This window comes from Azolla caroliniana, unplaced genomic scaffold, assembly GCF_043228905.1.
Source record: "Azolla caroliniana isolate FFs.n. ecotype wild unplaced genomic scaffold, voAzoCaro1.0.p SCAF_1, whole genome shotgun sequence".
NCBI lineage: Eukaryota > Viridiplantae > Streptophyta > Polypodiopsida > Salviniales > Salviniaceae > Azolla > Azolla caroliniana.
In genome coordinates, this window is record NW_028230436.1 from 36,374,616 (window position 1) to 36,390,085 (window position 15,470).

At 36.8% G+C, this 15,470-nt stretch overlaps 1 protein-coding gene across 5 annotated transcripts; it reads left to right on the plus strand.

Moving 5' to 3' along the window:
* The first annotated feature begins 1,399 nt into the window (after positions 1–1,399).
* On the plus strand, positions 1,400–15,212 carry LOC147870245 (protein BONZAI 1-like). 5 transcript variants are annotated; one of them, XM_087338297.1, is made up of 17 exons: positions 1,400–1,707; positions 2,699–2,839; positions 3,690–3,737; positions 3,853–4,001; positions 4,084–4,132; positions 6,278–6,334; positions 8,536–8,724; positions 8,819–8,959; positions 9,039–9,100; positions 9,190–9,292; positions 12,004–12,115; positions 13,268–13,344; positions 13,423–13,557; positions 13,653–13,817; positions 13,920–14,033; positions 14,653–14,749; positions 14,826–15,212. In XM_087338297.1, exons 2-17 carry the CDS (start codon positions 2,702–2,704, stop codon positions 14,915–14,917), a joined length of 1,728 nt encoding a protein of 575 aa, XP_087194423.1. In that variant the 5' UTR covers positions 1,400–1,707; positions 2,699–2,701; the 3' UTR covers positions 14,918–15,212. The 5 variants fall into 5 exon arrangements, with proteins under 5 accessions (XP_087194423.1, XP_087194431.1, XP_087194417.1 ...); XM_087338277.1 differs by lacking the exon at positions 1,400–1,707 and adding an exon at positions 1,845–2,085; XM_087338305.1 differs by lacking the exons at positions 1,400–1,707; positions 14,653–14,749; positions 14,826–15,212 and adding exons at positions 1,840–2,085; positions 14,187–14,260.
* The last annotated feature ends 258 nt before the right edge of the window (positions 15,213–15,470 follow it).

Below are 15,470 nucleotides of genomic sequence, written 5' to 3' on the forward strand. Positions count from 1 at the left end.
TTGTCATAGAAAGTAAGTATAATAATGAAGACATTCAAAATCAATTTCTATTTTGGGTGTAAGGCAATCGATTTTTTTGTTTTTTTTCGGGAACGAATCTCTAAAGCATAATAATGAAGATATACAAAATAATATTTGTTTTGGGCATAAGGCAACGCTTTTCTCCCATATCATGATATGTTAGCGTTGCAAAAAGGCCATCATGATGCAAGTGTGTTGCATTCCATCTTCCAAACCAAATTTCCATATTTTGTATATATAACTGAAACATAAAAAAATGTTTTTATGTGCCTTTTGGATTTGTTTGCTTGCTTCGCATATGATTCTAGGAAGTTAATGGGAGGGACTTTTTGAACCTTAAGCACAACCTTTTCCACGTCCATGATCTCAATTGAGGGGGATCCCATTTTAGTTAGTAGGAGGTTGCGTGTGGTTTGTTTCTTGGCTTGGAGAAACTTTATGAGAAAATACTTTTGCTAAATTTTCTATATAAATAAATATTAGAGAATAATGTTGAAAGGCACATTGATTTATATATTTTTTGTATATGTCCCAACAAGCTCCCATTATATAACCATATATTCTTGGTCAAACCCATAAAGAGAGGAAATATATGAAGAAATGGGCACATGATCAAGGAGGATGCGCTTGACCAATGGTATTTTATTTTGTCAACACCCCTCAATTGAAAACTTGTGATGAACCGGGCACATGGTCAAGGGGAGATGTATTGACCAAGGGACACACCCTTCCATTAAAAACTTGAAGGGAGGATAAATGAAAATATTAGGGCATGCATGTGATAAAGTGAATAACTCGGGGGGAAACACAAGAAGAGGAGGGATTGAGAAGGAGGATGAAGGAGAATGCAAGGCAATATATGATGTGAGATATCGAGGAAAGCACAGAGGAGCATGTGGCTAAGTAAAAGAAGAAGGGGGGGGGGGGGGGGGGGGATTCATGTAGACAAGGGGAACTTGTGAGGAGGATTAAAGGAGATGCCCCTATGGTCTCCCGCCCATGGGACTAAACACTTGCGGCCCAATGAACCGAAACCTATGGAGGGCATCAATGATGTGGTGAAGGAAATATGATGTGAGCTATCAAGTAAAAGCACACATTCGGCCAGCCCAACCGAACCTATCATCATTGACATCCCGTGAGAAGGAAAAGGGGGGCATGGGGCTAGGGGAGGGGCATGATATGAAATAAAAGGAAATCTGTGTGGAGGGGCATGCGTGCGAAATAAAGGAAAACCCTGCAGGAGACCTTCGGCATTCCACCCTTGCTTGCTTGGTTCATGGCGGGGGTTACTGAGTGCCGCGTCTCCCTCTGCACATCCTCTCCTCCTCCATTTCACGTTCTCTCCCCTCACAAGACTCTCAGAGAAGAAAAGCATAAATACAGAAACAACCCATCTTTTTCTGCCTTCACGCATTCTACAAATTAGAGGAAGAGAAGATAGGGGGGCATCTAATTTCAATGCATTATCTCTGTGTTCTTTCAAGCCCTACTCTCTTTCAAAGACAACCATTGTAACTTTGTCTGTGTGTTTTTCAGAGTCGACCTTCACGATTCCCATATCAACAAATTATCTTTTCCTTCAACGAATAGAGAGAAAAGAAGACAGCAATCACGTTGAGCTTACCACCAGTATCAGAGAAAGAGGATATTTCAGTGCCAACACATCTTCTTCAGAGACCCAGTGTATATGCCTCTCTGCTCTCAAAATTGAAAATTTCTTTTGTGAGAATTATCCCCAGTGATCTTTTTCTTCTTCGCTTCCTCCAAAAATGCATGAGAGACAAACCTAAAAACAGTCTATACATATGACAACGTAACTGTCTGACATGAAACCAAACCTAAAACAAGACCTATATTTTAAAAGCAAGACCTTTTATTTATGTCAGATAATCTTTTTATTAACTTTCCTAATTCTAACTTAAAAGTTGACGACTCCCCATGTTCTCCTTCTCCTCTCTGATTCATCTTGGCAAGGGAGAGAAGTTCAAATGGGAAGGCCCCCCCCGCACATGCTCATGTAGGACCCCACGTGAGGATAGAGAGCCTGAACATAATTGCGAGGTAGTTTTTGTGCTTACCACAGACTGATAATTTTTTTGAAGTGACGGATGATATCTCAGGCCATATATCGTATGATGAATGTAACATCTACTGTCAAAGATAATAGCATTCTTGAAATTTGGGATGTTCTTGTAAGAGAAAACCACCCTAAAATTCATGTCTATTCTTAACCTGTAGGATTTGGTTGCTAATCTCTCTATTGAATCACAATGTTTGGGACTGTTGTATAAATTTAGTAATGGGATATTGTTTCACCAAATGTGTACTCGTATAGTATGTTATAAGTCTAAAATTACAACCAATACTCAGTACTATCTCACTCTGTACATAACCTTGTACCCGTTACACATTGCGAGGCACATCATAAATGTTTCCTATTCTCAAATGCAGCATTTACTGTGTGAATAGTTCGAGCTATTTGCTTCTGTTCATTTTTGCAGTGTTTTGCATATAAGCATAAATCTGTTCAAGTATCTTTGCCATCTTTTTGAAGATACTAGATTTTAAGTATGGAGTATTATTGTCCTGGTTCTTTTGCAGAGATTAACTTGCTAATCGATCTAGTTTAATAGTGTGACATACAAGGAAACTGACTAAACTTTCTATAAAAAAGAATATGGGGGCATGCGTTTCGAGAATAGAAGGAGGGATGGATGCAGTTGGAGGTATTCAGGATCAAAAGTTCAATGAAGGAGATGCTTTAGAGGCTGTACAGATGCTTTACGGTGCCAATGGTTTGTCATCACAACTAGAAGTAAGCATCTCTTGTCCTTAAATGAATGCATATTGCTTGCATGAGAATTGCTTGAAGAGCATGAAAGAAACTATTATGCTGTCACGATATTTTGATCTAGCCAAACATATCTATCACTGGCCAACTCTGGACATAGCTACAAATAATCACGAGGAATTAGACTTGTGGAATGCTCTACCATGCACTTGAAAGCTGAACTCATGAAGCACTCATTGACAAGGGCAATGATCAAAATAATGAACACCACAAATTTATATATACATTAGGCAACGTCAACCAAAAAGGAATGCCTAAGTATTGACTTACTATGTAACCACGAAGTTCTAGAATACGTCAGGGTACAACGTACACAACCACAAAGAAATGATTAAACATCGATTAAGTTTGGATATCGTAAAAGAGATTAGAGGCTAGACTTTGCTAGAAACTCTGTGACTTCTTTGTACATTTATGAACATTTGGGGGTTACACACAACTGCCTCCATGTGTGATATTTATATGTGTTGACATACGGATTCATTGGGAGTTTGTAAGGCAGTTTGCAGCAAGTCAATGATCATCCTGAAGAGTAAATCGAAATATTGTTGCGTGAAGTTTGGAGAGCAAAGCATGAGTTAGATCACACATTTTGTAAGATACTGACTTTTGTGGTAACACATGGTAATGTTTATTCGGAGTATCTGAGCTCCTCTTATTCAATGTGTTCTGTTCCATGATGACTCCTTTCTTAGAAAACCCAGCTAATATGCATCATGATGGGTTTCTTTGATTGTGCATTCTTTTTTATGTGTTCCTTCTTTCTTTTTGATAAATACACATGGTTTCCTGATTATTTTTTTCTGTTTGAAAGTTATCACTGTCTGCCTCAAAGCTGCGTGACAGAGACATATTGTCAAAGGTAGGGTTCTCTAAAAAGTCACACTAATAATACGACTATATTGCATTGAGGTTTTCAGAAGAACTTGTTCAGAGTCTCTGTAAACTCATTTGGAAGAGATTTGCTGAATGTACAGAGTGATCCTATGGCTGTTGTCTATCTTAAAATGAAAAATGGAACTTTAGAGGAGCTTGGCAGAACGGAAGTCTGCTTAAACTCTTTGAGTCCTAGTTGGGTTACAAAGGTCCGAGTTTTGTACTCTTTCGAGGAGCATCGGGTGTTGTTGTACGTGACATAAACATGTCTGCCTTTATGGGACAGATGCACTTGATTTCATTTTCTTACATTTTTTTTTTGTTTACTACAGGTTCAGAATTTATGATGTAGATACAAACTTCAAGGACGTTCCAACTAAGGTGATAAGTGGTACCACTACTCGCCAAATATATAAAATAATATTTACATGATAGTTATTATGTTTACAAGTCAGGCTTGGTTTTCTCACATGATTCACTTAATAATTTGGAAGTTTTGAGACTGAGACTCTATCAACTATTTAGACTTAAAACCTAGAACTAGTGATGGTTGCAGCATGATAAGGATGCAGATGACCAGCTGCCGGAGCACACTGCTATCTGAGTTGTAATAAATAGATCGCACCCAAACTTGGATCTATCATCTTGATCATTAGCAGAATCAAATGAGCCACAGTAGGTTTTATATGCCCATAGTTGTGTCTTGATCTTGTACACAATATGGATGTATTATGGTACATGTCACTCAGGCATGCATATTGAAGCATTGATATCTGAGTCATAACACCATTAATCCCTCTTCTATTGCATTTGTAGAGTTGAGTTGAGTGAACCACAGAATGATCTATATGTGCATAGATGCACATAGTTGTCCTTAATCTTGCATTTGCAAATGACTTATGATACAAGATACTCTAATTTCCAAGATTCATAAACATCATTGATCTTTATTAGAGGTTAAACCTGGTCTATGAGACAAAATTGGTCTTGCATGTGTATGTATCCGGGAGATAAACTAAACACTTAATACAAAAATTAAGGGTAAATAGTGAATTTGTAGTGTGAGGGTGAAACAACAAACATGGGGAAAGGGTGGTTGAAAACTAGGATATCATAGGATTTTCTATATGTGTCAAATACAATGATGAGATTCAATTCAAGAGGACCCATCATATTTTGTTCAACTTGTATTGATGTGAAGAGGTCTGACTGTACTGCCTCTAGGTTTAAGTAGAAGCGTGCAGTTAGGATCACCCTAATGTCTCATTGGTGCAGACATGGTGCTTGATATCCGGGAACTCTAGTTTACTACCAAGCCAGAGCATCGCTGCTTGCATGAGGTTGACCTCTTTGTGCCAAGATAGTAAATTTGTCGATATTTTAAAGAACTCTGCAACCTGGAACTGGCTCCCTCCTCTCTGGATTCTGACTGTGAGAGTGTTTCTTTGTGCCTTTGTATCTCTAAGAGCAAGTGCCCAAATTGGCACTAGTCTGCGGCTTCCACAATTGTCTGAGTGAAATGTCTCTCATATCATGGGTGATTTTTTCAAAACACTTTTATATGGACGTCTATGATACCCTTGCTCTTAATCTTTCATAAAGAGATTTTTTATACATGAGAAATCATCTCTCATACTTTCTTGAGTGGCAGAATGCTACGGGTGTGCAACAATGAAGAAAGCTTTTTGAGGTAGTGGATGCCAAGATTAGCCAGAGAGGTATTTGTATTTGTTTTACTCTTTTTGGTGACATTTTGAAGAGAGTTTTCTGGTGTTTGGAAAGTCAACTCCCTTGAATACTTGTATATTCTAGATGTCATCTATTTTAGAAGACCATGACATTTAGGGGCGTATCTTGTGCTTTAGTTTCTTAAAAAGAGTTCTAATGTACTGAGATCCATGCCAAATATCAAAAGTATGTCTAGTATTGATGAAAGAAAAGGAGTTCTGGGGTAAATGAGTCTTCAAACTGTTGTTTTTCTAACAACATAGAAGAAGATAGGCCTAAGAAACTGTGGATTTTCTTTCTATTGCAGTTCCTCGGATTTGATGCTAGTAGTTTTCGTCAAACTAAAGAGAGTGGTGTTTTGAGTATAAGAGAAGCAAGGCTCATGCTTAGGCGTAGCTGTGAGTGAGGGTGAGACTTCGTAAAGACCAATGGTTATAACCTTAAAGAGATTCATTTTGATACTTTGTTATAACCAAGAAATCATGAAGTGGGAAGATTAGTCATTACAATCAAGAACTCATCAAGTGGGAAGGCCAATCGTTAATTAAAGTGTTCACATGTGTAAAAAGCCTCTCTACCCAGGTGAAACCTGAACCCAGGTGCCCATGAAACATGTGCTCACACCAAATCTCTTAAAAAAATGGTCAAGTACAACTGTTTGATCAAGTGAATAATTTCGTATAGATATTTTGTGAGGATGGTTACTTAGTAGAAGATGGGCTATATTTTTACTTAGCTCAAAATGTAAGATTTTGTACAAATCTCAGGTTGTTAATAATGTATGCCTTCTCATTTCAGGATATTTTGCTTTCTCGACAACAGTTTCTTGGGGAAATGGAGTGTGTTCTATCCCAGGTATTGTAAACATTTGAAGAGATAAGATTCTATATGTAAGAGAAATTTAAGAGGGCACAATGTAGATAATGAAATATGATAGACAAAGGTATTTCAAATAGTTCTCGATGGAGAAGAATGGTTGAGATTTAGTTCACACTCACTGGAAAATAACTTTGTTAACAGAATCTCTCTTTTAGTATCAAATGTAAGATATAATCCTTTTTATACTTTGTGCAATATTGAAAATTGATATAATCATCGTGAGGAAGTTGAACACAACTTCATTTATGTTTAAAATTGGCTTTGTAATTTGTTTCTCTGCAAAATTGCTTTATTAATTATTTCTGATGTTTGCTGGGAGTTCAGAAGGATTGTATCATTGATTCCCAGCAACAATTTCTAATGGCTAACCCATTGCTTGCTGGAAATTCACAAGAATTCTATCTTTGACTCCCGACAACAAGAATTCACAAGAGAGCTTCTGTGAGTAGTTGTCTTTATATCTGTAAATGAGCAACTAGTTTTGCATCCGCTTAGACTTCTGTACTTCAGGCAGGGAGGTTTCATTTTCCTCTGCCGCTGAACTTTTGGCTTCAATACTTTCTACTCAAACTAGTAATGCTATTGTATCCTTCTTCAAATTAATTTGCACAACATTTTCTTTTTCTTTTGGGCCTCTATTCAAAGAATCCACAGAAAAAGAGTTGCAAAAGAAAATAAACGTCGTATAAATGGATTTTAATGAGTATTATTGCCCATTTTAGAATAAATAGTATTGAAGCCAAAAGTTCAGAGGCAGAAAAGAAGCAGACCTGCTTGCCTAATACAAAAGACTAAAGGAGACTTCAAAATGACTTACTCCTTTACAGCTATCAAGATAACTTTCTATACGAGGAAGATGTCTCTGTGTAAAAAATCTATAGGATTGTCCATGGGTATCACACATGAATTGGATTCATGAATCACTTGCTTTCAACTTGATGCATGTCCTATTCATGTGTGTTATAATATTTATCCTTAACTTTCATCATTCATCTCCGATGTTTATTTATAGATTGCAACATTGCAATAATCGTGATTTCACATATTTTTACATTAGTTTAGAGGCGCCATTCATTCTAAATAAACTAGATAAATAAATTGTAGAATGGATGTTAGTAGTTGTAGTTTGCTAGTAATTGTTCCATTGGTGATAGACATTTTATCATAGGCAATCTCAAGCACAATATGCTAGAGTGACATTATTAGAAAACCTTTCTCATCTTTCACATTTCAGATATACAAGTCTAGGTAATTCATGTTAAGTTATAATCACTTGTTGTATCTCATAGAGTCCATTTTACCTTTTAAAAGACATAACTTTCTTTCTCTCAAAGAGTTGCTGTCATAATCAATATCGTGTTCTAAAGTATAAATGTTGCATACCAAAATTTCTTTACTTCAGTTTTCAAAATATCAGTATCCAGCAGTGCGCACCCCATGCCACATTCTCCGTCTGGTACATCCTCAGATGGGTTCTTAGATATGCATTTCATACTTGTATACATGATGCATATGATTGGTGAGGTTTAGAGCACCCATCCTGCCTGTCCTAGACCTCAAAGTCCTTGGTTATGCATAACTTTATAATATCTGTTTATTTATGTTTATCTATTGTATCTTTTCACTTTTTTCTGGATACCCAAAGAATATACACACTTCTACTTGATTTGTTGGAGAGGCTGGTTCTGAAACTTGAGGACACTTTGGCTGCCACTCTAGGGAGGGATGTTGACCATTCTTCTGAGCCATGGATTTCTATGACCAGAGATTTTTGGTGTTGGCTCTATTAGAGATCTATATATTTAGAGACTTTCATGAGTATATGGCCAGCGGTCTGTACAGACGCAGATTTTAGATTTCTGTAGAAGGCTGTGCACTATGCCTAGAGACATCAGAAAAACCTCAACCAATACCTCATAGGGAAATATTTCTCGACTGAGCAGTTCATTGGGCTCACTCCAGGTGGGGTATTTAACCTGGCAAACATAATTGGATTTTAGAAAGAGGTGCATCAAGTGGGGGATAAACTATATTACTCTTAATAGATATTAAAATAGGTGAAGTGTTTTGGTGATGGTTGTTCATGTTATGCATTCATGTAGGAAAAAGCGAAAAAAAATTCTGAAATAAAGAAAAAATGTATGGTGATTAGAATCAATGCATGCCTGTCATTGCAGATTGCAACATCAGGAGAATGTATAACCAGGGCCTTGCAACCTATGAATGACCTGACGATGCAAGCTGGTGGAATGCCTGACCTTGGTGTGCTCACTGTGAAGGCTGAGGAGATAGCCAGCTCGAAATGCATTGTTGTGATCACGGTTGATTGTTCAAATCTTGAAAATAAAGATGTCTTTACAAAGAGTGTGAGTTTCGTATATAATATATGAACTCTTGCGTTTGTTTAATTTCATGTATTCCTGATTTTCTTCAAGATTCCTGATTTTTATTTGTCACTAGGATCCCTTCTTGCTAATAAGTAAGCAGCTGGAGGATGGATCTTTCAAGCCAGTGTATAAGTCAGAAGTAAAGAACAATACCTTGAACCCTAAATGGAAACCAATAAAAACAAACCTTCAGCAGCTGTGCAATGGTGACATGGTACTGCATATCTTCATGTTATCATTTAAAAGATTACATATTGCTTTATGCACCGACCTATTTCTATGGGATTGTTCAGGACTGCCCACTGAAGGTTGAATGCTTTGATTTTAACAATAATGGAAAGCACAACTTGATCGGGTGAGGTGAACTAAAGCTAACAATGTTGGATTTGTTACTTATGCAACATTGCTAATCCATTTCATGTGATTTGAATGTATTGGTCTCAGTGCTTTTGTGACAAGTATAAGTAAACTGCAAACCATGGCAAACAATCAAGCAAACACCGTAAATCTGGAACAACACTTTGGTAGAAATCAGCAATTGAGTAAGGTGTTGCACATATTGTTACACATACTTAATGCTAATAACTTCTCAGTTGGTGAAATTGAGCAAAAATGGTGGTTTAATTGGGGTATTACTGTCCTCTTGAAATTCCTTATGCTGGTTCTGTTGGTGAGATTTGATCATTTATTTGCTGGTTACAATGGTGATGAGTTGTGGTTGTGGCCCACATGCACCGCACATTGCTATTGGCTGATCTATTGTAACCTCTGTAGAGTGTCTTGGTCAAGAATCCACTTGTGTAGTTCTTGATTGACTAGCAGCTTGAGGAGTGATGTGGCTAAAGAAAGTTATGATTGTCCTCCATTGACAAACTTTTGTGGTTATATTGCTGTCCTTCCACAACTTCTCTCTATGTCTCTTAAGTTTTGGTAGGAACAGTCCCAAGCACCAGTTATCTTTGTATTCCATGATCTTGCTAGTGGGCAAAAGCCTTGTTTGAAGAGGCAGTTTTATCTCCTCTTATTGTATAAAAAATATGACAGTGGCAGGCATAATGTTCTTTGGATTCCACCCTGTGGTGTATCCATTCTTCCATAGGTTTACATACATATCTGCCTGTGTTAATTTCTAACTAATGCGAAGTGGCCCTGAGCTGCCTTATCACACTATGGAGCACATGTAGTAGATGTGTATATATATAAGAAGGCGTGATTATAAATCCATCCAGTGACATGTATAAAATGAGTGCCTTGTAGTGGCCGTCTACCTACCAATAGAATTTATTTGCCTGATCCATACTCTTTCATTTTCCAATTTATCATGGGGCGTGATGCTATTATGCAAGCAATCATCAAGACTGAAGAAGTTGTGGGCAAATTGTATTTGCCAATTCCATTACCCTCATTGCATTAGTGTCTTGGTTATTTGGATGTGGCTCAGTGTCCAAGGCTGGAATTCCTACATTTTTTCAATCCTATATGCTGGGAAATGTATTTGGATCAATGCAAACTGGGTTTTCAAGGGCATTTGAAACATTAGAGTTTCTTTAGCACATTTTGGAATGAGTAGTTTTCCTTAACTAAATCTGAGGAGCTCTACTATGGCTGGAAGACAAATGATGAGGGCTTAGGAATGACAAATGGTAGAATGCCATTTTCACAAATTCCTATTTATAAACACTGACATCTTAAGGAAAACAAAGGATTTATAAAAAAAGTTGCAAAAGTTTGACTTTTATACAATAATTTTATGTAACTTACACAGAATGGAACTTCACTGAATTTTCAAAAGTGCACAAGGAAGCCACCTTATTGTCAGGTAACATATTGTATTGGTGGACCACATCGTTGGATCAAGGTCAAGCATCTTCTTCATGGCTTGAATTCAAACAAGATTTCTTTTCTGTGTGGTTGAGAAACATTTTTGAAGTGGATGCCATGATGGCTTGGCACAAGTTGGATGCAGGAAATTATCAAAATGTAGAAGTTTTGAGAAACCTCGTTGCCTATTAGCTCCTTTACAAAGAAATCAGGAACTTCTTTACAGATTGAACAGATTGAGACATATTATTACAATTTGCCCGAATAAATCAGGAACTTCTTTACAAAGACTAATGTGAAAATATTTATTATTTGCTCCATTGGTGAATTTTCAAGGACATCTGAGAGTCATATTTGGAAACGATGAAAGTCTTTATTCAACAGATGGATACAATGTTGCCTTATATGTATGACAATGTAATATGTCAACCCAAATACATGCTTGATGGATCATATGTCAAATGAGGATTTGGTTTTTGTGTTATTAGCTTGAACAACTCATAAAGTTGCAGCTCAAAAAAATCATGAAGGCATTACTTTCACAGCACATACTATAGGTAGGTGATGTGGTTTTGTTTATCGTAGTGAACCACATTCAAGGGCTGATATAGAAGCATGTGTTTGTCTTGTCATTCCTTGGATGTCTCAAGAGGCTGTGCATCATGTACTATGGATACTTGTTCTTATTGTGATGGCACTGCCCCTAGTCCGTAAAAAGTATGGTATTTTCATATTAGTGACAAAAGTATCTGCCTTCCAAGTTTGGGAGCCATCCTTATCATTTTTCTATAAGACTAATGCAACCCACTTGTAATTCCCAGTTCAAAATCTTTGAATTATATCAGAAACATGTAATTTTTCTCTTCACTACCTTTATATTATTATTGTATGAACATGGGTATTTGTTTTGTGGATATTGGATTTTCGCTTTGGCAGTTCTACTAATCTAGTCATATTTATTCTGGTGCGTTCTGAAAGATGAGGCAACATTTTGAGATGTTACCTGCCATTCACACTAATTGGCCATCTTGACCACCTGATAGATGTTAACATGTATTTCTTTCATGCTTTCTTATGTCTTTTGATTAGAGGACAACTACATGCTCCGAGTTTTTAGTTTTTAGAACGGCACAGCTCAAAATCCCGAACATTTACATCTCTTAGACAGTTCTACTAGTCTAGCAATATTTATTCTTGTGTGTCTTGTTGTCTTATAGATCAACTTGGTCTCTTAAAAATGTTAATATATATTTCTTTCATGCTTTTGTATGTCCCGAACATGTATTTCTCTTAGGCAGTTCTACTAATGTAATTATTCTTATTCTGGTGTTTTCTCAAAGGTTAGACAATATTTTAAGATGGTGTCTATCGTTCAGACCTATTTAGGTCATCGTAGCCTCTTGAAGATGCTAATATCATGCTTTCTTATGTCCTTAGATTGGAGGACAACTACGTGTTCGGGATTTTCGTTTGTTACAACGGCACAGCTTTTTGGATTATATCCAGAGTGGATTTGAATTAAGTTTCTTGGTGGCTATAGACTTTACTGGTAAGAGCCTTCACTCTCCTCCTTACAAAAACCCCTTATGATCAATTCATTTATATGAGTAGGGCATGGTAATGCGTGAGTTCAGTGAACTTTCATTTTATTATCCATCTTCATAAGAGCTCTACTTGGCATCGGCATCTCCATGATGTCATTTTTTATGAGTCTTTCTCTTCTGTAATTTAGTTCTCTTGATGTCTCTGTGAGTGTTTGATCAAACTTCTGACAAAACATATGAAGACATTAGTAACCTGTTTGATAAATGAGAATCAAGATAATCTTTATAAATTAGAGGGAGAAGTATCAAGATAATCAAGATGATGGAGAGGGCAATTAACTTTCTTTGGATTTTACATGAAAAATATCTCCTATATTGCCATGTAAGTACCAGTGCCCTCCATTTCTTAGCCTATTTCATTACCTCTTAGCTATTGGGGCAGCATGGCCTGTGTTTATTCTCATTATTTTATCAGCAACCCATGGAAATCTACCTCTACTTTTATAAATAAATTTTTATCTGGTTCAGTTCTGGTTACATGAGAAACATAGGCACCATTTAGATCTTGTGAATGCTTTAATATGCTGTCTCTTGGCCAGGGATAAGGGCCTCCTTTTCTGCATTTCCTGTCATCCCTGAAGGGCAGAAAAAACTTTTAAATGTATCTTAAGTGTGTGTGCTCAATCAAGGCTTAATTGATTGCCTTTCACTGACCAACCAAGGCATGATACCTCCCCTGCACTTTCCCTAATTCAGTGATCCTTCGTTTAGCTTGGATGAGATAGTTTGTCTAATGTCTTTCGAATGAGGCCAGATTGTCCTCATCATCTTGTGTATGCACTAATATTGAATATGGTCATTAATGACTAATACTAATGATTGATAAAATGTAAAGAACATGTAGGCATTCTTAGGGTATGGATCTGTGTTATGTAGTGGCAATATGATTATGCTTGTGAAGTTTATGATATGTAAGCATTTCGAAGCATTATTTATTGTGATTGGCACTACATATCACAAATCCATACCCTAAGCACTTTTACTACATTCAATGCTTTTCATCTAGGAGTGTGAGCAGTTCTGTTATGATCTTTTTGCTCTTCCGAAATCTGTTGTTGTAATGTTTATTGCTTCCGCATTTCATATGTATTTTGCAGCTTCAAACGGAAATCCACACCAAAGAGATTCACTACATTATATTGATCCTTCAGGACAACTTAATGCATATCAAGCAGTACGGATGATAAATTTCCCGTCGCATATATATTTTTAATGTTTACACTATTTGATGTTGTGTTCTATGTAAATTTAGGCTATTTGTGCTGTTGGTGAAGTGTTGGAATACTATGACTCAGATAAGCAGTTTTCTGTATGGGGTTTTGGTGGGAGGCCCACTGAAGCTGCCGTTGTTTCCCATTGCTTCAATGTCAGCAGGCATTCAGATGAGGCAAGATAATTCTTTGATTCTATTTTGATATAATTGTCTCTCCACAATTTTTGAAAATGATTCAATGAAGACAGCCATTATTTCTTGCTGTACAGGTTAGTGGAGTTGAAGGAATTTTGCAAGCATATGTGGAGCGAATTCACAATGTACATTTGAATGGTCCCACACTATTTGGCCCTGTTATTCACAAGGCAGCTTCAATAGCTCAAGAATCAGCAGCTAGAAAAATGCAAAAATACTATGTCCTGATGATTATCACTGTAATGTCTTCTTATTCACAGTTTACAGTACAACATTATAGGTTTAAATAAACTTTTCTGTGGGGAATTCATATTTAACAAATTTGTATGTTTCATTGTCAGGATGGTATTATTACAGATTTGGAAGACTCTATCAATGCATTGATACTGGCATCCTCTCTTCCCTTGTCTGTGGTGATAGTTGGTGTTGGTGGGGCTGACTTTACAGAAATGGAGGTAAATCTTCACCTTCGTGTGTGTTGCCCTCTAAAATTGTGATAACGTTTATTGTTTAACTGCTAAGCTTATTGATGATGTAACCAATTTAAATATTCCCAGTTTTGTGGGGCTGCTTTTCTGTTTAACCAGTAGTAAAAGGATCTTTGTCAGGAAAGCTATGTGTGACGGTCAATCCCTGAACATGTTTTCTCCCAAATCAGTAGACAGTGTATCTTTTCTATGCAAGATAAGGTGACTGTCACACTCATTGCTTATTTATTTGCATAGCCATACATTCTATTCCTTCTCTGGAATTAGGCGATGATAGAGAAAGCATGTTGGATTGGATAGCTAGCACAAATGTATCTTTCATCACTCTTTTCTATGCCTATTCTACCACAGTTTGTATCAAATTTAGCTTGTTTACCTGCCTATTACCTTGAGTAGATTTCAATTGGAATATTTATTCCTCTTTCCTGTGCTGCATGAGAAGCCAAACATTTGATCATAGAGTGTAAAATCGTCCATCTTTAATAACTGAAGAAAATGATATATGTGTATCATAAGATTATATATTGAATTGAGAGGAAGCATTTGGAAGGAACATAAATGATGGTGGTAAGGGTGTGTTTGGCAGTATTTGGATGCAGATCGAGGAAGGCTTCAATCCTCTGATAGAAGGAAGGTCGCAACCCGAGATATTGTGCAATTTGTACCAATGAGAAACGCGACAAGTTAGTACCATTAGATAACACTGCTAATTGAAACTCACATATCATTACCTTACTCTAATTTCATGGCTTATTTCAGGTGCAGTTTCTCTTGCAAGCATGCTACTGGCAGAGCTTCCCGGACAGTTTTTGGAGTACATGGAAATCCAAAAGATTTCACTAATAGGCTAATGTGCCGGAAACAAGAGTGTTGTATTGGCTGTCTTCAATGAAAGGGTTGTGTGGTTTTGGTGTATTGATGTATTCGATGAACTGCCACTAGGCTGTTTCAACTGTGGTTTTAATGTTAATAATGTCGGGACCTTCTAAACAGTGTAAAGCATGACATGGTTACTTGTATTTGGCATGTTTACAGACTGAGGAAGCTCTTAAGTTATCAGGAGTGATTTGGTTGGTCATTAATATTTCAGGTTCATGGTTTTGTATTTTGTTTTGAATCAAGCTATGGACATGAGAAGTTCTTATTCAGTTAAAACTAAACTAGGATAATAATTAAACTTGAGTCAACATTATTAAATGGTATCATTGTAATACGTGGGGTGTATAGATCGCATATTAGGGATGTAGATCACCTGTTAAAGGAAATAAACACTTAGTCAAAATGTATTCATCATGATGTTATTCCTAGGAATCTTGGATTTTGTGTTGATCTTAAATGTGTGGAAGGATTTGTGTATGAAGTTCAACGATAATGCAAGGCAACCATATTTATGCTCAAGGAAAC

Bases quoted from the DNA above. Each gene is read 5' to 3' on its own strand.
- LOC147870245 (XM_087338277.1), top strand. From the start codon at position 1,963: ATGTTCTCCTTCTCCTCTCTGATTCATCTTGGCAAGGGAGAGAAGTTC. The intron at 2,840-3,689 runs GTAAGCATCTCT...TCTGTTTGAAAG, and splicing joins GTTTGTCATCACAACTAGAA to TTATCACTGTCTGCCTCAAA. The intron at 14,750-14,825 runs GTTAGTACCATT...GGCTTATTTCAG, and splicing joins ACCAATGAGAAACGCGACAA to GTGCAGTTTCTCTTGCAAGC.